General features: G+C 39.4%; 1 protein-coding gene across 1 annotated transcript in view; it reads left to right on the plus strand.

The window, feature by feature from the left end:
• FAF1 (Fas associated factor 1) overlaps positions 1-11,069 on the plus strand; it is a 278,015-nt gene extending 266,946 nt beyond the window's left edge. The window contains exon 19 of the mRNA XM_048498943.1: positions 9,976-11,069. Within this exon, the coding sequence (XP_048354900.1) occupies positions 9,976-10,059 (84 nt within the window). The 3' untranslated portion in view covers positions 10,060-11,069. The remainder of the gene's footprint in view (positions 1-9,975) is intronic.
• Positions 11,070-22,161: the final 11,092 nt, after the last annotated feature.

Genomic DNA, 22,161 nt, shown 5'->3' on the forward strand with positions numbered 1-22,161 from the left:
AAAACTTATTTTAACATTCCTCTATAGGAATTAAGGGTCTCCTGTCCACTTGCGCTCCTGTATTTGTTTACTAAAATACAAAACCGGGCTACATCATAAGAACATAAGAACTAGCCTGCTGGATCAGACCAGAGTCCATCTAGTCCAGCACTCTGCTACTCGCAGTGGTTCACCAGGTGCCTTTGGGAGCTCACATGCAGGAGGTGAAAGCAATCACTGGAAACTCTTTTGTCCTTACCCAACAGCAAATAGTTCAGTTTTCATATATTGTCTTTTCCAGCCCATCCAGTCAAAATAGGCCTCAGGATTTCTTCTGTAAGCTTATCATATAGAGGGCACTTAAGCAACTTATGTTCTAGCAAATCGACTTCTTCCGAGGAGCAACCACAGAGGCTCTGTTCATAGGGGATTTTCTTGAATCTACCCTCTAAGACAGCAGATGGCAGGGTGTTGCTTTGAGTCAATGAAAACATCCTCCTTTGATTTTGTTCTCTAGAAGTAATAATTAAGGGGCTGATTTCACCTGAAATCTAAAGGTTTCAGGAGCCACATATTCCAGGGAGAGTCTTAAATCAGATTGTCTCTCTATGTCATAAACTCTTTGTCTGACAATCTCCCTGGTTTTCTCTATCCCTTGGTTTAGAAGAGTATTGGGGGAAAGTCCTCTTTGCTGAATCGCTCTTAGAACAGCACTATGCCAACTTGATTGAAAATTGTCCTGCGATATTGCAGGGAACAGACCATGTGAGCTGAGAAGAGCTGTGAGCCATCTATCTATTGATATTATTTTGATTATGGCATCTATCTTGGTCCAGAGGTGTACGGGGGCCAAATGGTGCCCGGAGCCAAAACCCCGCCAGGCACCCCTCCCCGCGTGTGGAGCACTGCTTACTCGTGAGTATGCCCCTCTTCCCAGCCCAACAGTTGGGACGCCAGTTTCTCTGGCATCCCAGCTGCTGGGCGAGAAGTGGGGGCCGAGGGCAGCCCCTCTTCCCAGCCCAGCAACCTGGACGCCAGAGAAACGGGAGTCTCGGCTGTCGGCTGCCAGGGCTCCCAATCCTTCCCTCCCCAGCTGGGGAAGACAGGACTGGGTACTCCAGTGGCTGGCTCAGCCTCTCGCCTCCAGACGGAGGCGAGAAGCAGAGCCAGCCCCCCGGGTTGCAGGGGCAGCCACCCAGTCCTTCCCTTTCCAGCTGTGGAAGGGAGGACTGGGCGCTCCGGCTGGAGGCAAGAAGCTGAGCCAGCTGCCAGGGCTGCAGAGGCTCCAACTCTTTCCCTCCTCAGTCAGGGAAGGCAGGACTGGGAGCTCTGGCGGCCGACTGAACTTTGTACCTCCAGTTGAAGGCAAGAAGCTGAGCAGAGTGCCAGGCACTGCTGTCTGCACCCACTCCTCGGGACTGGGAGCCGGCTGCAGGCTGAGCAACTGGCTCAGCTCTTCGTCTCTGGCCAAAGGCGCAAACTGTTTGGTGATGTGGGGGGCATTTGGCGCGCCCCCCCACGTGACCAAAAGGCATGTGCCCAGGGCCATATGCCTCTGCCTTGGTCATCCCAGCTTCCAATCTGATCCAAGCATTAGATACACGCTTGGGCAGCTTGAACTCTCTTCAGGGGGACATAGGAAGATGAAGTGGAGCCCAGAAATGATCCATATACAAGCTGTGCGATTATTTTGACTTTAAATAGTTTAAGGGCTGCCAGTTCACAAGAGCCACCTCTGGTTCTGTAGAATTTTAAAATACTGTTTGCTGTTCTCTCACCAGTATATGCCATTGCTTTATGGCGATGCAATTTTGCTACCCCTAATTATTTAGAGCTATCCACTAGTTCAATCTTATTCCCCGAAATGAGCCAGTCCATGCGCCTGAGCCATTTAACCTCCAATGACTTTACCATATACTCTGAACAAATTGTTTGCATGGAAGATGTATTGAACCTGACTCTGGTCACTCCATTGGATGGATTGACTGACCCAGTGGTTGGCTGCTTGTACTCATCTAGCAAGAATCCAGTGGTCCTGCCTATGTCCAAAGCTTTCTTGGACATTACAAATAACAACTGGGCTAAGTCCTCTGTTGCTTAGGTGTCAACTAAGAAAATTGAAAACCTATATAAGTTTTATTATAGGGGAAGTACCCATGACCTGAACTTCGTATTCCCTTCTCAATTATACAAAGGTTGTATTTCTTCTTATGCACCATTTCTGAGCCTATTTGGTAGCAAACATCAGATTTGGTGGCGACCAGTAGCCATTATACTCTTCAAAGGTATCATTTCATATACATCTCTAAGCAAGGCATGCTATCATGTAAATGTGACCTTTACTAAAATAAATGCATTGTTGAGGGGAACAATGAGCAAACCAGCCAATTAATTTTAAAATTCAATAGACAAACCAGTCTTCTGCAGAATCCTATATGCCATTTAACGCAATGATCTGTTTTGCAGGAGGAATTTTAAAAATTCCTACAATTCCTAGAAGCAGAGTAAGAATGTCAGTGTAAAAAAGGTGAATCAGTTTAGAAATCATAGTAAAAAGCATGCTCCTTTTCTGTTTTACACATTCACAGACTACATTTGGAATTAGCTAATTAATTAAAATTCAGGCTATGGGAAGTTAGCCCATTGCTATAAAAATGCGTGGTGTGATCCGCAATGCAGTGGATATCTAGTAAAATGGTTATTTGACTTTAGCAGATGTTCAAAGAACCAGTCACCATTGGATAGCTGAGTGGAGGAAAAAACCCTTAACATCTGAAGGGCAAGTGAAGCTTGCTATACTCATAGAATCTGAAAGATAGATGAAATTATGTAAATACTATGCAAGAAATGACCTCTGTTATTGAAAACTTATAGGACATCTCTGATGTCCATTCAGCGGTTGTGGCACATGGGTAGGATTTTATGTTGCATTTAGAACACATGACAAGATGGTTGAACATCACCCAAGTGCCCTGGCATGTCTTAATAATCTGCACCTGCAAGTTTCCTTTGTATTAAAAATTTAAGCCGGTGTTTTTCCTGCCCTACACTTCCTCTTTAAATGTACATCAGTGCAGTTCTTTTTTCAGAGAACATGTCTTTTTCAGACTGTGTACTGTAGACTTAAGCTCCTTATTTACTGTATCTGGAAGCCTTAATAAGCTAAGACTTGTACAGTATTTCACATTTATTTATCTGAGCTGGATCTTAGGATCAAGTAGCAGTTAAGTCACTTAAGGTTATGCAAATGCATCTAAAATGTTGCTTAATAATTCAGAACCAGTTTGCTCTGTTTAGAGTATTATGGTTTTCACAATCGTTTTAATTAGTCAATTCCAGCAGCAGTTTAAATAAACAAGGGGAGGAAAGTTTACTTCCCTCCCCCTGAAAATGGTAGTTAAAATAAATTTAATCTAACTGAAAGAGTACAGTACAGCCAGTCAAGGCAAGGATTTCGGGCCAGATTGTGTCTGGTGATTGCATGTCTGAAAAAAGTAGTGGAGGGATTAAGAATACTTCTGGCTTCGTCCTTCCTCCCTTTGCTAGATTTTAATTTGGGTTGCAAGCAGGCATTGATACTAGCATTTCTTGTAGTTTATGAATTTGGGAGCTTAATGTGGCAGGAAATAAGAGGAGGTGTGTATGTAAAGTATGTTGTATTTCTGAATCAGGAACTGTGTCTTCTCGAATTATACCAAAATTAGACCGCCAGCCAGATATTTCTGGAATATAACTGACTATAAAGGTTATAAAGTTGATGGCTAATCCCTTTTTGCTTGTTCCCCATGTCTTGTATTAAGATATGTACTGCCTATGAAAATAGAGTTTCAGCTTCATATTAATGTATAATTGCAGTTGATCTAGTTTCAATTAATTTGCCTGAATCTTTTATAGCTGTGCTGCACAATTATATTTTATGGTAGTGCTTTTCATATATTACGTGCACACTGTGTGAAGTAATTATTCCTTTTGTCCATCCTGAACTTATTAAGAGTCAGTTCCAAGGTTATTTCCAGTATGTTCTGACCAACCAATTTTTTTCTTCCTGCAGCCTTTCCATGCCATTCCTAATTTTAGAATTGTCTATCATGTATCTCCCTACCCCCTGTCACTTTTCCACCCCAAATTACTGTGGAACTTGGAAAACAGAGAAAGCACATTGTATAGTTTTGTGCTGAAGGTTCAAGTAGGCATCTTCAGTTGACTGCAGTTTCTCAGCAAATGACCAACCAGGAACGGGGAGCTCTTCGTGCACCTGTCTACAAGATAAAAAGTATTCTGTTCAAATACACCACTGTAGTTTCCTCCTCTGCCTGACTCGTCCAGTTCCACTAAAGCCCTTTCATATGGTTTCAAACTTTATTTGATGAGTGTGTTGCCTGAAAAAAATCTAGAGGGAACCGGGGGAAATTGCCTCTTTTAATCACCTGTTAAAGCTTTTGGTGGAGGTGGAGGGAGAGACTGAATAGACTATGTTTTCTTATGTCTAGTATGTATTTTATGTTTTTTTTTTGTTAGAAGAAAGAAAATCTAGTAGCAAAATGCCAAGGAATAGCCTTGGCAACATTAAGATATTAACATTGCTGTGTCTGCTAACTAGAAATTTAATGATCTCCTGCTGTTTTGGTAATTGGACAAGTAATGCATCTTAATAAGGCTCTGATCCTCAAAATCATCCTTCAGCCCAAGTTCTGTTCATTCTGATGGAGTTGCACTGCCAGAATTCTTTAAGGATCTGTAAATTAGTACACTATTTTTATATACATGTTATTGATTTAATCTGTATATCAGTCGGTCATGTTGTAGCATCAGTGCCTGTAATGTGCAGAATTCAGTATTCTAACTCTTTTATAAACACTTCCCTTTGTTGTTAATTATAAATGTGTCTTCAAATTAATGGGCAGTCCCTTGACATGCAAACTATATCCTGTGCCTGGCATCTCAAACTCTCATTTTGATAAGCGTATGGTACACGTTTTCTTCATAGTCTAGAAGAGTTCAATAAGTTCATTTACCACTTTGAATACATTGATGCTTTGAGAACTGTGAGGGAAGAAAAGATCTTATTGGTCTTACTATGTAAGAACTGGGTAAAGTGGATGCAAAATATCTTGAACAGCCCATAAAGGAAAAAGTTCTATTGGAGATAGCTGATTTTCATAATTCAAAGTGAGCTGCAAATACACACAACTCAATTGTTACTACCCATTAACTTCTTAAACACAGATTTCCAATTAAATTTTAGTTAGATGACTTCCTTGAAAGAGTTCATTGCCAGTCACATTGTTGTAAGCAGTCAGCTCAAGAAATATGGAAGCTGTGTATCCTCAGAATGTTACCTATATTGAAGTGAAGTGTTGTGATTATTTAACTATTTTGTTATATCCATTGAAATGTGATTGCTGGTCTTTAAAACATCAGCTCTCTTGCTTTTAAATGACCAATGTGTCATAAAGCATTGTATTATGAACAGGACTGAGAACTTTTTATTAAAGTACATTAATTTATTTTTCCTTTGTATTACTTCTGTGAAATTGGTAAGTGCAAACAAAAGTCGTTTGCAGATTAGTGTAAATATCCAGATCAAATGGCATACTTCTTCAGTATACATATTGTGTGTATGTGTTTGGACCCTTTTAAACGCTCCTAACTATAGACCCCTATTATCTATAGAGATTATTATTTATCTGGTAGAATGGATTCACTGTTCTTGTTTGTGTCAGAACAGTAATAAAACAGGTTTTTAAAAAAGATTTAGGACTTTACCAGGTGTGGATTTAAGTGATTTCCACAGCATTTGTACCTTGGTAAGAGGGATTATAAAGAATGTTAAAGGATTCTTTGTCCACTAGATTCATCAGATTAATTCATGCGTGTGTAAAAGGCAAAGGAAATTTGCTCTGCTTGAGAACTGGATCTTGTTCTATGGTGTAAATGCATGTAATGAGAGTGATCCTTGTTACTCATGTTTGATTTACAATAATTATATATTCATATCATTCGTTTAAATGACCTACCTCGTTGTCTTGGTATTAACTCACCTTCCATTTTTGTCCTAGGGTCACAGTGTGGATAAGTAGCTATGTTTAGTAAACAATCAAATTGCCCTTATATGTGAAGTCAGTTGAGAACATACAAATATGTCATTGTATTGGAGGAGGTTTATTAGAAGTACTAGAAATATATTTGAATTCAAACCTACAATCTTTTGCATGTCTACTCATGTTCAGTGGAGTTTGCTCCCAGGTAAATAAGCACAGGCTTGCCCCCTATCAGATCTCGAAAACAGTTCAAGTAGAACCATAATCCACTGAAAATGATTGGTCTCATGTTAACTTCTAATGGCATCAAGATTCCAGCCAATGCAAATAGCTTTAATTTTTAAAAAACAGTTTTAATTACTGTATCACATAAAATAACCAAATGTTATTAACATCAATATTACATTTTTGCTTCATAAAATGAATAACTGGTATAAAGTAGTGAACCAAATCCTATTTCCTTCCTTCCTTTCTTCCTTAATTTAAACTTATTCGATACTGCTATTCTGTCATCAGAAGCACCTAGATTATTACTTATTCAACTTTTATTTTGCTCTTTCCCAACAAAAGTCCCACTTAGTTTGGAGGTTGTCATTTAAAATTATCAATATTTTTGCAGCACTTAGAACCGTCTGGATCAATTTATGTTTCTCTCTGCTCATCAGATCCACTACTTACGATACCCAAAGATAAATTTTATTAAAGATGAAAGAAGACAATGGCCCATAAAAATAGTTCCATTTAACAAAGTATCTCTTAATTATGAAAACCGTGGGTTGAGTAAGTTTGCAGAAGTGGCAATGAAACTACCTTTCTTGGAACTTCCCTAAAGAAATATAATTCAGGCATGGTTCAAGTGGAGGAATATTCCACACTACAAGGAGCTGTTCTTGAACCTTGAATTTGCTTCTAATGTACTGAAGTAGCAAAGTGGTATTTAGAATCACAGTTAATGTTGACAGCCAGGGGCATTATAATACTAAAGCTGGGTTATGGATTTAATTGTTGTCCTGTTCACAAGTTACAGTGAACACACATGTAATCCATGTAAAGTGTCCACTTTATTTTTTTTCCTATGTGGATTGAATAATTCTCATGTGATGTTGAATGCATGTGCTGTTGAACGTAAGATTGAAGCCCCACATCAACCAGGTTCTGGTCCCCAGCTTCATTGGTGAAATGAACACTCACTGGTTCTTTCTTGCTCTCTGATATATGAATGTACAAGCAAGTTGAACTTTTGTTTACTGTAACACATAGCAGAGTTTGTGATTCATTATAACAATCCAGGTTTGGTGAAAAATGTGTCAGAATATTTGTGGTTTGTAACAGCAGTATGTAGGGGCCTATTAACACTGATGCTGTGCCTCTAGAATTTTTCTGGCTGAAATCCTGACTTGGATTTAGGCTCTCCTTCTAATGCTCTACTTATTGTAGTAGGGTAAAGAAATAAATATTCACATAAATATGGAATCTCCTGGTTCACTTGTGTCTTTCGTATGGTTATGGGTATATGGGAGAGAGGAAGCTAAAGTCTGCTCTTGCTGCCACCCCAGGGAGAATCCTAGTTAAAATGAGGTGAACTGCCTGAATAGGAATAACAGAGGTACACTATGTGTTATCTCCTCCTACACCCAGTGCAGGTAATTTGATCCTTCCTAGTTTTGATATTATGCATCTGTCAACTTAAAACCATTTCTCAGAGAGCCTTATGATATGTAAGAATTGTATATTTTAACAGGATTTAATTGAAACACATAATACACACACACACACACACACACACACACATACATAAAATTGAATATTATATCTGTTATTGTATATTATATCTGATGTAAGTCACCCTGACTCCAGTTCGCCAAGGGAAGGTGTGCTATAAATAAAAAAAATTTCTTCTCCTTCTCATTTTCTTCTAACTACTTAAACTACAGATGTCCTGTACTTTCAGTTCTGTCACCAATAATAATTTGCTTGTCATCCAGGGTGTGTCTTTTGGTCAAAGGATGATAAAGCTTCTGTTTTCCATTCTAAAGCAACATATTTACATACCTCAAATAACAAAGTGAATGCTGCAGACGGGCTCAGCGTGATAATTAAGTACAATGGCGACTCATATGAACAGAAAATGCCAGGGAGCTAAAACAAAGCAACAACAGCTTTGTTTGTTGACAGATGTAGGAGCCATATTGTTAGTTAATTGGGTAGTGGTGTAAACATTTGCAAATTCTGCAGTCCCTAGGTGAATTTAAAAAACAACAACAGCAACAGGCACACAAATCATGGGTGAAAGCAGCAAACCTTCTCTTAGCACAGGTATGCAACAAACCTCCAAAGGAGAAAGCAGTTGAGAAAAGGACATTATTCATGGCTGTTATTAAAGGTAACAAGAGTTTGTAAAGCCTAGAGTTTTGATTAGGATGTGTATCCTTAATTACACTCAAGTGAATAATAGGTTTCCATCTGGTTGCAGTCTAGAGGATAGTGTTTATTAATCCAGCCTCACGTTTCAAACTAGTTTTCGCCTGATACACAGAAGACATTTTGCTCTACATACCTTCCCTTGCTTTTGCAATAAAGGGGTCGTGGGATTTGAGTAGTCAGTGGATTTAATTAGATACAGACTTGCAGTGAACTCAAAAAGCAAATTGGTTTTATCGGACCCACTGTATTTCTTGTCCAGAGAAGAAGTTAAAACTGCAGCAGTCAAATGCTTTAAATTTGAAGCAAAAAAAAAAAAACTTAGTATGCTTCAGTGACTGCAAATTTCAATTCAGTATTTTGACCATTTTGCTAAAAACCCAAAGGGGTTACTTTCTAAAATAGTGGCCTCTTCTGTAGAATGCATAATTGGTAATAGTGTATCATAATATTTACTTATTTATATATTTTGTATGAAATTCTGCTATTCATATTTAGAGGAACAGCACACGCAAATATAGATGGATAGATGGATGGATGGATAGATAGATAGTCTTAACTATAAGAAACAACTCTGCTTGCAACTCAAGAGATGCTATAAATGACAGTCATGATTATATTTTTTGTAATAACAATCTGGGCCATCATTTATTCTATTATTTTAAAAGCTAATGTTTCAAAACTGCATACATGAAGACTGTTATGTATGATTCACCCTACATTTTACTGAAGCTGTTGTCAGAGGAACCATGAATATGCTCTGCTTAAAATCTGACCTGCCCTATCAGAGTTTACAGCACTGTTGGGTGGATAAGAGGCATCCAGTCTGAACCTAATTTACTGGTGTTATAGATGATATAATGAATCCATATTGGTTTTTTTGGGTTGAGAAGAGTGTACTGTGCAAACTAGACATGCATTTCTTACTTCTCATAATTTTTGTCTGAAGAAGCAATTAATTATGCGTTAGATCCAAAAGTTGTTTTCAACCAGTATTAGGAAGTGTAATTTTTACTGATCTCTCCCTTCAACTACAGATCTACACTTTCACCATACAGTGTTGAGGGTTCCCCATCCTTTAAGGGCATATTTTGAGGAGCTCAGTATACTGTAACAGAAGTGTGAAATAAGCAAAAATTTCTTGTCCCCTTGCACAAGCAAAAGTGCTTTATACTGGTGTGCAGATGTATAGATAGTTACAGCTTAACATGCATAAATTTTATTATACCAGGGTGTGAAAATAAATACAGTTACAAATATTTAAAGTCTAAACACAGTAAGATAAATTCTAAAAGCCATTCAGACAAAGCTAGAACACTAGACAGTGTTGAGGGCGGAATGGGGGTAGGACAATGAACTAGTTTCTTAATTTGTGAATAGATATGACATGAATGAATGGGTGCGATTTTTACTGGACCATTAAAAAAAATTAAGACAGACCTGGACTGAGTATCAGTCTAGTTCTGAAAATGTATATAGGAATACTACCTGTGCATGCCTTTTCAGGTTTTCTTGTTCTTTTTTATCTCCACAGGTGACCCAACTGGATCCAAATAAATCATTACTGGAGTTAAAATTGTACCCTCAAGAAACTCTTTTCCTAGAGGCAAAAGAATAGTTGAAGCCGGATTGGAGGACTAACTAAGCCTTTGATAAAGAGTGAGACACGGTGAACACTTTACCTAAATCGCCGTGTACTATTATTTAACTCAAAAATCAATGTCACAACTCTGCCTCTGTCAAGAAGCCAGGAAGAAAGAATAAACGGCGTTGCTTGAAAAGTTTCCTTTACATGACTATATGTTTCCAACCTCATTTAAACGAGCAGAGAAAAGTACTCTGCTATAAACACTGAACACTATGACTCTGTTGCTCACTTACCATCTGGCTTTTGTTCTAATTAATGCACTGTTAGAATGTGAGTGATTGTCAAGTAGAATTTTTACTCCACAATTGTCCCCTTTTTCACCAAGAATTCTTCGACATTTCTGCCCATACTTTTGACATTAGAATATTGTATATTTGATATCTTGCTGAACCAGTGCCCTCATATATGCATATTTTTTTCCTGTGTTTTGAATTTCTACTTCACCATCTAATTTTTTTAAAGGCAGAAAATCAATAAATGGGACATTTTAGCCTTGAAGATTTAACAGTATTGTAATAGTAGAAAGCAGAGACTTTTTTCCCTGGTACTTTTTGACTTCTTTCATAAGATGTAAGGTTTTGTTTGAAGAATAGAGATTGACATATATGCAAGATATTTATTTACTGATTTTTAATTTTTTTCCCCTTTGGTTCAGATTCAGTTTAGGGAGTGTTTTCCATTAAAACTGCAGTGTGCAGAACTGCTAATAATGTGAATATCTAAATAATGTTCAAAAACGAATCAGTACCAAACCACTGGCATGAGCTAACAGTTCAGGAATAAACTGATATTGACTACCAGCTATTATAAATCTTTCAGACAGCACAGCCCAAAATTCTTTGTTCATCATTGAGGAAGAAATTGCAGTCACCCCTCCCCCTTGTTTCCTTCTTCCATTCTGGCACTTGTTTGTATTATTCTTTTCTGCTGTTTTTAAGCACTTTGTTTATTTCACCAAATAATAAAAATATAAACCTACAGTCCATTAAGGAATATTCCTCATTGCACACTTTGGGTATTGATTCATTATGAGACATTTGTACCTCCAGGGTTCTGGTTCTGAAAGCCCAAAACATACAAACCGTCTAAAACTGCATCAATATTGTTTGGCAAGGTTCCATGAAAAAAATTACAAAATATTAAGTTTGGAGTGCAACATAGAAAATCATCATAGAAAAACAACTATTAAACATTTGTTTAAAGTTTGCCATAGAGTTTTTCTGTATTTGTCTGTAAGTTACTCATTTTCTTTATTATAGCAAATTGTATCCCAGTTTGAAGATTTAATATTAATGAGAAACAAAATAATATTTAATCTTGTTTTCTTTTGTGGGAAGGTAGGATGTATGAAATTAGTGTATAACAATTACTTGGTAATTAAGCAGATATATTCCTATTTTTTACTCAAAAGGCAAAAAAAGTTGAAGATAGGGAAAGCCTTACTATATCTTATATTAATTCTATTATTAGTAAGTACACATAGGAACTATATTTGGAAGAAGTGTTCATGTCAAGTTATATGTCTATATGTGTGATACGTTTAAATCGTCTCTACACAAAAACACATAAAATTGCCAAAAGGGGGAAGGTCAGTGTTGTGAAAAAAGTTAACTACTGATCAAATGAAAGGTGAATAAGTTACAAACTGAGCTAATTCAATCATTTTTCCACATATAAGCAAAATTGCTGGGCAGCCCAATCCATAGGCCCAGGAGGCCAGTGATAGTACCACTGTGGCACTGCCTTGCTGCCTCCAGAGGGCCTACTGCCTCCCCACAGCCGGAAAGCCCTTCATACGGCTCAGTGGACTTCTGCCACCCCAAATAGAGAGCCCAGACTGCCAAGCTCTGCCATGCCACCCCATAAACCCAAGTGGAAACCAACTAATATTGGCTTCACACCCAGAAAGACCCCCACCATGCCCCTGCTGCATCAATGGGGCTGGCAGCGGTGTGGGAGCACTGGCACTTTGCTCAGCACAATGTCCAGGCATCCCAAAGGGTATGGTGGCTGCCCACCAGAGTGTTTTCCCCTCCACTGGGTTAAGTGCCTTGGCGAGAGCAAATCTGCTGGTGCAGCGCTGCATCACCTCCACAGGACGATTCAGCCCTCTCCATCTGAATTGGGGTGTAAATTGCATGGAGAGAGATTAAAAAATTCCCCTTGAAATCCATGAGGCTTGAAAGCTTTGAGCTTTGGCTGCATAACACCCGCTGCCAATGTTGTATGAGTATTCCCATTAAAAACCTTAGGATTATTCTGATGCAAGTGACCCTTGGTTTGTTACTTTATTTGGAAATTATTTACAAAAGACTGTGTTCTATTTTTTAAGGATACTATTAATGAATAGACTTGTTGAAATATTGATATACATTGCACAGAACCTTGAAGTTAACCTTTATCCTATATAATATGTTTCATTGTCAGCATCCTCCCTCTGCTTTGCACTTCTTTATTTTGATTATACTTTTAGATTTACCATGTGTAGCTTAGTATCAGTGATATCCATTTTAGTCAATGCTGCCATTTTTACCAATCCCAACTCTTAATTCACTTAACCAGACTGCAGTTGTGCTGAAATAGTGGGCAGACATGGAAATGTACCAGGTTATTTTCACAGAGCCCTGAGTCTTTATCAGCATTTTCTGTTGTGTGGATGGTGAATATACATCTAGAATTAAACTGGCTGCTAATTAGACCCTTTCCCCTGTTGTAGCAATCCACTTTTAATGTTGTCCATGTGAAAGTACTCCACAAGTATTTCTGTTCTTTTTGAGCCTGTGAAACATCTTGGGGGACTGCTGAACTTTTTATCTTTCTATTGAAATAAAACATTGCTAATAATTTGTTGATTCTGAAGATCTGGATTTTGAGCATTATTTTTCTGAACTTGGTCCAAGCTGGTGTGCTCAAAACATTTCACCAGCATGAGCTCATAATTCTACTTATTTCTCATGTAGCCATAGCATAGCTACATTTAATATATATGCCCTTTGTGTTGAGAAACAGCTATATTTATATTTGTTTTCTCTGCCGTTTCAATGTGCTAGCAGTTAATTTTATGCAAGCTGTTAGTCTGCCCAGCTGTTACATTGTTACAACAGACCATATATTTTATTCCATTTCTACATTGTCAGCTCCCTCATATTAATGGATTATCATTAATGTCTTGAATGCATTAATATTAAACCTTAGGGCATTATTGTTGTCAGTTAATGGAATCTTGTAATGAAGTATTCCCTTTCGCCTGTTACCCCATTCAACATGATCGGGGAAGGTTGGAAGTTCTTTCAACAGGAGCAAATATAACTTCTGATGTACCTCTTCATTTTGACATTGCTGTTTGATTTGATATTAGAGATTATGCAAAACCCAAGTGTCTCCTCTTTATTCTCTTCACCTATACTATTTACATTTAATGAGGGTGAAGTTTTATGGAACTGCCTTTTTCTTTAAAAAAAACAAACGAACAGAAATGTAGCAGAACAGGGCTGTGGTTTTCATAAATTGTATCTTTTCAGTGACATTAGAAACATTAAATAAATTTGCAAGTTATGTGAATGTTTCTACTAATCTAATTCACATTTGTCTTATAAAATGCCAAGAATGTACTCTTTGTGCACCATAAAGAAATAAAGTCTTAAATCAGAGATAAAACATGGATGGCTTCAAGAGTAGACAGCATAGCCCTGTTCATGCTTAGCAGGGAGTGTGAAAACAGGAGATGCTTTCAGTTACAGTGCAGTGTGTGCTAATACATCCTTCATTATATGATCGTTTGGGATATTTTTCACTGAGGGCAATAGTTTGCCATGTATCTTAGATCTGGGCCATGATCCAGTTCTCATGGCATCCTACCATTAATCTAGGGCAGGGGTCTGCAACCTGCAGCTCTTCAGATGTTCATGGACTACAATTCCCATCAGCCCCTGCCAGCATGGCCAATTGAACATCTGGAGCCGCAGGTTGCAGACCTCTGCCAGCATGGCCAAATGAACATCTGGAGAGCCGCAGGTTGCAGACCTCTGATCTAGGACAACAATGATCTTACTTGTGTTGTTACATAGAGTTTGCCATTCAAAAATACATTTTACTCCAGACACATCACAATAAATTTTAAATAACTGCATAGTTTGAAATATTTATGAGCGTTTTAATAAAATGGCCCTATCCAATCTGATATTCCAGTAGCTGTGTTTTCTAGAATAGGGAAATGCATCAAAAGACTTGAGCAAGCAGTTCAGTGGGGTCTGAATGAGTTTTGCAAGAGGATGTGTGTCCATGGGTAATTCTGCATCAGAACTCTGGCAGGCACCATATCCCACTCTTTGCAAGTTTCACTCAAGATGTTTATATTTGTAGGTTCAAGTCAAAAAGCAGTTGATTACAAGCATGTTATTCCTGTATGTGGATAACTGAATCACAGGTAAATTGGCTGCTTTTTGGTATGACTCACCAATATAACCATACAGGTTACTGTATTTCATATGGCAGGAAGTTAGTCATGTACATTCACACACTAGATTTCTTGTTTGTAAGCACAAAACAAGTTCTGGGGTCTTGCACAAAGGTAACTTCTGAATTGACCTCAAAGTGTGTGCAAGTGCATGCCTGCAAGAAAGAAAAATTGAATTGACTACATAAATATCAGATTGGAAAGGGCCATTTTATTTGATACAAATTCCTGCATGGAGAATTGTCTCCCAGTAGGAAAAGAGTGTGCAAATTGCAGCAAGTGATGCTTTTCCAGCCACAAGTTCATTTATGTGATTGCCATTATGCTGAGAAGCTATTTATCACTAGGGTAGGAAGCAGGGCTGGAGCGAGGAGGAACTGCTCTTGGGGCATGCGTGCGCCCTGTGCCTGCCACGCCCCAGAACTCCCTCGCACTGGTGCACACCTGGTGCATCGCGCATGCCCCCCGCTCCCTTTGTGCTACACCACTGGTAGGAAGAGAACCACTGAGAGGGGGAGACAGAGGACTGAATTCCAGGACCCAAGTGAATTAGGTTCTCTGAATTCCCAGCTTTGATTTTTAGAAAAAGTCTCTAGCCCTTTCCATTGTAGATATATGCCTTTCTCTTTGTATTTCAATAATGGAATGGACTGGAACAGGTCTTCTCAGTCCTTTTGAACCCATGGATACCATTGGAATTCTGATACAGGGCTGTGAGAGCAACCACAAAATGACTGCCAAGAAGAGGCTAACCCAACCGTAAAATGTTAGGGAGTGAGGGCGGCGTACGGGTTGAGCTGGATGATTATGAAATTTTGGTATTCAGATACAGGAGATCATGGCCTCATTGGCTCCCCGCTAGCTCCAAGCCACCGGCCAGCCTGGCAGGGTTCTTGATGAAACTCTCAGGAATCCATAACATCTGAGGCCAAAGCGGTTCGCCCACCATTGTGACTTATCACAGATGAGTGGTAATCTTATATTCTCCAGATACAGTGGACTACAATTCCCATCAGCCCCTGCCAGCCTGGCCAATTGGCTGGGCTGGCAGGGTTTGATGGGAATTGTAGTCCATAACATCTGGAGTGCCAAAGGTTCGCCACCACTGCTCTAATAGTAACTTTTCATTATTTCAGGCAGAAGCTCTGTTTATCAGGATGCCTTTTAAAATGAACATATTGTTTTAAATTTTTTTTACACATAACCAAGCTTCAGTCATGCAGTAAAGATACCTCTTCTCTAATGGCAGCAGCTGCCAAAGCAACATTTAAAAAAAAATCTGTACAGCCAAATAAATTTCCAGTGGCAAATCAGAACCCCAGATAGGCAAAAAAAAACCAACTCCCATTTGGCGGGCACCAACAAAGATGTTGGCAAATGCTGTGGTGCTTAGAGGTGCCACATTGTGAACCTTTGGGTAAGACTTGCTTTTTTTAAATGTAAGCTGAGAATTCAGAGAAACTGGAACACATATAATGATATTCTTTTGCCAACTAAGAAAAAAAAGTAGAGCCTCCTCTTGAGAGGGAGAAAATGGTCACTAAAGGGACAATCTCAGGGAAATGTCTGCCATGTGGATGGGGAAAATCCAAATCACATTCTGGCAATTGGTGGGAATGCATGAGGCTGGGACATGGAGGGCACCATTAGTGACAGCATGACATCACTTCCAGGGAAAACTTGACAATGGCATTCTACCTGAATTGCCTATGGCAAAACTACAGAATTTCTGGAGATTTCTAGAGGAGATTGATATCTCTTCCGAATTTTCCCCTAAAGCAACATCACACTGTCAGCTCAAATTGTGATATTATTTTTTGCTTATTTTTTCCTTCTGCCTCTCTGATTTGTCAGGAGGAAGTCTAATGCCGTAGTGAGATGCTTGGCAACCTTATGCTGTGAGGAAGCAGCGGGGGAAATCCCCCCTTTCCCAAGATTACTGAAGTCACCCATGTGAAAGCCATCAAGGCTGAATACTTTACTGGAGCAAGGCAAACCCCCCCCCCCCCCTATTTTCAATGTTTGGTCTCATTTTTCAAGGTTCATTCTAGAGGCACCTGGTTGGACACTGTGTGAACAGGCTACTGGACATGGTGGGCTTTGGCCTTACTCTTATCCAGCATGGCTTTTCTAATGTTCTCATGTTCCTTCTCATTCTTGTCATGACTGAGAAGTCTGAACATACTCAATAGCAAAACAGCAAACCTCTATTAATATTATAAGCAGAAAAATATGAGCAGTGAACTTCAGTTAATATTATTTACAATCAAGTTAACAAATAGTGGAAGGGTGATTTTCCCTCCCTCCATACTTTGCATGTATAGTGATCTGTATTTATCTGTGTATTAATGACTATATGTGGAACAGTGAATGCCTTTCTGGATTAAACAAACAAAAATACTGTAGGCTAAGTATGTGATTATAATTTGTGGTTGTGGTTGTTAATAGATCTTGTTTCAGACTTAGAGAAGAAGAGTTGGATTTATGGCGAATCTCCCACCTTTCTCCCCGTAAGGAGACTCAAGGTGGCTTACAAACTCCTTTCCCTTCTTCACCCCACAACAGATGCCTTGTGAGGTAGGTGGGCCTAAGACAGTTCCAAAGAACTGTGACTAGCCCAAGATCACCCAGCAGACTTCATTCGTAGGAGTGCGGAAACAAATCCAGTTCACCAGATAAAAGCCCACCTCTCATGTGGAGGAGTGGGGAATCAAACCTGGATCTCCAGATTAGAGTCTATTGCTCTTAACAACTACACCAACTGGCAAATATGAAGTCTGAGATTAATAGTTAGAACTACATTTTAAACACTGTTCAAGCAACTTTTTAATTGTTATTGTATTGATGGGGCAGGTGATACTTGGGCTTTTGTTAATGTTAATGTTTTCCCGCTACGCACATTAAGCTTTTTATTCTACGACAAATGACTTGAACGTTTTAAAAGATTTGTCAGTAAAATCAGTGCCGGTGGTCTCAGTGCTTCTCATTCAGCCTCACTATATGAGCCATGTCCCTGTTTTTATGCTTGATAAAAGTAAAAGGGTAAACTGACATGAAGCTTTTGTGACCTAGATGCCACTTTTTCAGATGTAAATACGTCCTGCATTGGTAGACATATACCTGTGTGTAAACATGAAATTACAGAATCAAGACACATGACTGTATACAGAATTACTGAGAGGCATAGGCTACGCAAACTAAGTCAATTAAAGTTGGAATAATCGGGCTACTAAAAAGAAAATGAGTTTCTAGAATCTTCAATCAACAGAAGAGGGCGTTTTTGGTAGGATCAGCTTGGCTGGAAAGAGGTGTGGAAAGCTGCTCGTGGTTCTTTTACACAGTAATGAAGGTTTGTATAGATAGCTCATTGTTAACTAGTGAAAATAAGAGTGATTTAAAAAGACAATAATGCTAGAAAAGTTGAAGGCAGCAGGAAAAGGGGAAGATGCAAAAAGAGATGGATTGACTCTATCAAGGAAGCCATGGCCTCAGTTTGCAAGACCTAAGCAAGACTGTTAATGATAGGCTGTTTTGGAGGACATAGGGTTGCCACAAGTTAGAAGTGACTTGATAGCACTATGACTTGATATCACTAACACACACAATTGATCTAATGATATAAGCCCTGACCTGGATAGCCTATGCTAGCCTGATCTCATCAGATCTCAGAAGTTAAGCAGGGTTGGCCTGGCAAGTATTTCGTTGAGAGACCTCTGCGGACTACCCGTTTTGTGACGTGGAGGCAGACAATAGAAAACCACATCTCTTGCCTTGAAAACCCCACCAGTGACTTGACAGCAAAAAAGGAAAAAAGAGATATTGAGGCTTTAAAAATAATGAATGATGTGAAAAAAATGGTGAATTTTTTTTCTGCCTCGCTGCTATAGTTCATAGTGAATTTGATTGACAGTAGGCTCAGGAGAGCTAAGTGGAAGTACTACTTTGCATGCTGCATTATTAATTTATTGGGAAAAAACTGCTATAAGAGGGGACATCCACTGGTTCAGAAAACTTTAAAAAGGGATTAGGCAGATTCATGCAGGTAGATAAGTCCATCAGTGACCACTAGCTATGATGGCTAGGGGGAACTTCCATGCTTAGAGCTAGTATATCCCTGGATGCCAGTTGTTAGGACCAGTTATAAGGGAGAGACTATTGTCTTTTTTGCTACTGGTGGGATTCCAAGAAATGTCTGGCTGGCCAGAGTGGAAAAAAGGACATTGGACTAGAGAAACCTCTGATTTGATTCAGCAAGTCTTATATTCTTATGAAAACCACAGTGCATATGGTTAGCTTATCCTCATTTTAAAATATTCAGTGATTCCTCTGTTTCTTGTGCATCATCAAGTATGCTACTGAACTACGAAAGTGTGTGGGAAGAAAGGAGACTGTGGTTTTCTGATGCTAAATGGAAGGCATTCTGTGCATCCAGAAGTATTTTTCTTCTAAGACAAAGCCTGAGGTCAAAGAAACTCTTGGGATAAGCTCTAGTGAAATATTGAAAAAAGTAATTGTGAAGGTCAACAGTACTAGTGGAAGATTCTAGCCAGGTAGCCAGGAGCGTTACCTGCCAGAGGGACAGGGGGTATCCCTGTCCTGGGGCGCCACCCATCAGGTCACATGGGGCCCCCACAAAATCTCCCCCACACACCGAAGCCTGCCACAGACCTGCCGGGCACCCCTCAACTTCAAGGGCACTTTGGCAGGCTTGCAGCAGGCTGCTGGCCCAGTGCTGGCTTCTGCCAGCCTCCCCATCTCTATCAGAGGCCAGCCTATCAGCAGGGAGGCCGGGGAGTGCAGGAGCCAACGTCAGGTGCCCACTGAGTTGCTCGCCACCTCCTGAGCCCACCCCTGGCCTCCCTGCAAGCTTGGAAAAGTAAGTGGGGCACGGGGGGCACAGCAGGGGCGGGGGACACCTGGAGCAGCTGTTGCCCCTGGGCGCCATTTCCCCCCGATATGGCTCTGCAGGTAACCTTGTTAGCCTGTTTTCACAAATCCAAAAAGGAATCTGAGGACTTGGCTAATGCGCATTCTCCCCATAAATGAAATGACATTAAGTGAAGATTATATGACCATTATGTTAATGGCATTTGCTTTTTTACTTTGGGTGAGTAGAAATATTTTCAAGGGTGTTTTTTTTCCAGTTAAGTACTATTTGAGAGAGACTGATATCTCACTTACTTCAAGGGGCTTATTCCATGGCCCATCTCTATTTTAAATGTGTAGCACACTTCCATATTTAGGTTAGGACTCTTGGCTGGGTAGTATTTCAGATTCTGCTTGCATTTTGTTGTTTTATGCAAAGTATGCTATTCAATATGAGTCTAAATCATAAATTAAGTATAGTTAAGTAAAATCTATTTTATTTGTTTGTTTGTGCCCCAACCATCTCCCCTATAAGGACCCAAAACAGTTTACATAATTCTCCTCTCCTCTATTTTATCCTCACAATAACCCAGTGAGGTAGGTTAAGCTGAGAGAGTGTGATTGAGTTTCAGTGACACAAGTGGGGTTTGAACCTGGTCAACCCTGTCCCTTTTCTTTTACTGTTTGTTCGTAATGAACAATTATTATTTTCATGGAATCAGAAAGCCAGGTCATATACAGGTGGGGGCAAGGGGAGATAGATGGAATCTTTGTCCAGAAGCCTGTGGTTGCCCTCAGCAACCCTAGTGGGGAATATTTTCCCATCTTGTAGAAGACTGCAACACGTAATACAAGTCCAAGAAGATGCTAAATAGCTAAACCTGTAAGAAACTCCATTTTATGGAGATTCCATTTGCCCTTTCATGTTTATCCAAAGAGCCTGATAGCTTGTCGAAGGCTTTCACGTAAGCCGAATCATTTGGTTAGTTGTGAAGGAGCTGAAGGTATGGCCAGAGTTCTAGCAGCATTGTTCCTCTGATGTTTCGCTCAGACATTGCTGTTGACGGCTGGCATCTTCAGAGGATCCTCTGAAGATGCCAGCCACAGATGCAGGAGAAACGTCAGGAGAGAATGCTGCTAGAACACGGCCATACAGCCCGGAAACCACACAGAACCCAAGCCTGATAGCTGTTTGTGCATTGGCTATATTTGTTTAACTTTATAGCAACAGTAAAATATTATTGAATAGAATGGAGGGAGGCTAAACTATTAGTGCATTAAAAGATTTCTACTACCAAGGATTGTTTCCTAAAGAAAGAAAGAAATTGCATAATTAATTCCAGTGGTGTGGCAATAAATGAAGGTAGTGCAATGATTTACTAACACATTTATCTTCATTTTATCACCAACAGCTGGGAAATAATACTATTAATTAGGTATGCCACCCAATTAACTGAAATCTTAATTGATTGATTGTATGAGTTCTAGTCAATTGATTAAACTATATGATAAAAAAAATGTTGATTGTTTTCAGTGATGCGTGTTTGTGCTGTAGCAGTTGGACCTTGGAAGAGATGCTCTCTCCTATATGTAAGAGTCTTGGGATAATGTCTGCATTATGTTTCCCAGCTACACTTGCAATTTTATATGTGTGTGGATATGAAAAAGTTACACTTACCTAGGAGTAAGATTCATTAAAAACACTGAATTTATTTCTGAGTAGACATGTACAGGATTGTGTGGCAATTGATTAAACAATGCAGCTGTAACTTTAATACCTAGAATCCAAAACCTAACTGTTTACAGTGTTACAACACTTACATTAAAATATGACATACAGTATATATTTGAGTATAAGCCGACTTTTTCAGCATATTTTTAATGCTGGAAAAGTCCCCCTTGGCTTATACTCGAGTATATATGGTAATTCCAAGATGGCGGCAGGAGCTGGGGCTGCTGTGGGGATCCGGTAAGCATGTTGCTTCTTTTTTCCTAACTCACCAGAGAGCCGTAAAAACAAGCTGTAAGGACAGCCAGCATAGTATTACAACGAGGGTGTGTGTGTGTGTGTGTGTGTGTGTGTGTGTGTGTGTGTGTGTGTGTGTGTGTGTGTGTGTGTGTGTGTGTGTGTGTGTGTGTGTGTGTGTGTGTGTGTGTGTGTTAAAAGAAACCGAGGCATTTCTCTCCTAAGGGTTATTGGTGTGTTGCATTCTAGATGAATACAATTCTTCATACAATAGTTTACTGCCAAATACTGATGTTGCTGAAGACAAAGACTTTCTTTGGAGCAAAGTTTAGGCTGGCATGGCTATGAATCCCAGATTCTACATTTGGAGGAAAACAGTGGTTCACTTCTGTGCCTAGAGTGCTGGAAAGCTGCTCATCCGTAATGCAAACTCTGTTAAGCAGCTCTATCTCATCTTGCTCCCAAATCTTCTGTTTTTAGCTGCTATTGAGTCAAGTTCGAAGGCTTATACTCGAGTCAATAAGTTTCCCAGTTTTTTGTGGTAAAATTAGGTGCCTCGGCTTATATTCGGGTTGGCTTATACTCGAGTATATACGGTATAACAAAGCAAGCTGATAAGCTCTTCTATCTTGCAACAAAACTCTTTGTAGTGGTCCTTATGCTGTTATAAATTTGTTTCTCCTGTTATTTACTTCAGTGTACAAGGAACTGGTCCCCCACCTTACTCTCTCTGTATTCTTAATCTGGATGCTTGGGGATTTGAGTACTGATGATACATCAAGAT

Source organism: Sphaerodactylus townsendi, linkage group LG05 (genome assembly GCF_021028975.2).
Source record: "Sphaerodactylus townsendi isolate TG3544 linkage group LG05, MPM_Stown_v2.3, whole genome shotgun sequence".
Lineage (NCBI taxonomy): Eukaryota > Metazoa > Chordata > Lepidosauria > Squamata > Sphaerodactylidae > Sphaerodactylus > Sphaerodactylus townsendi.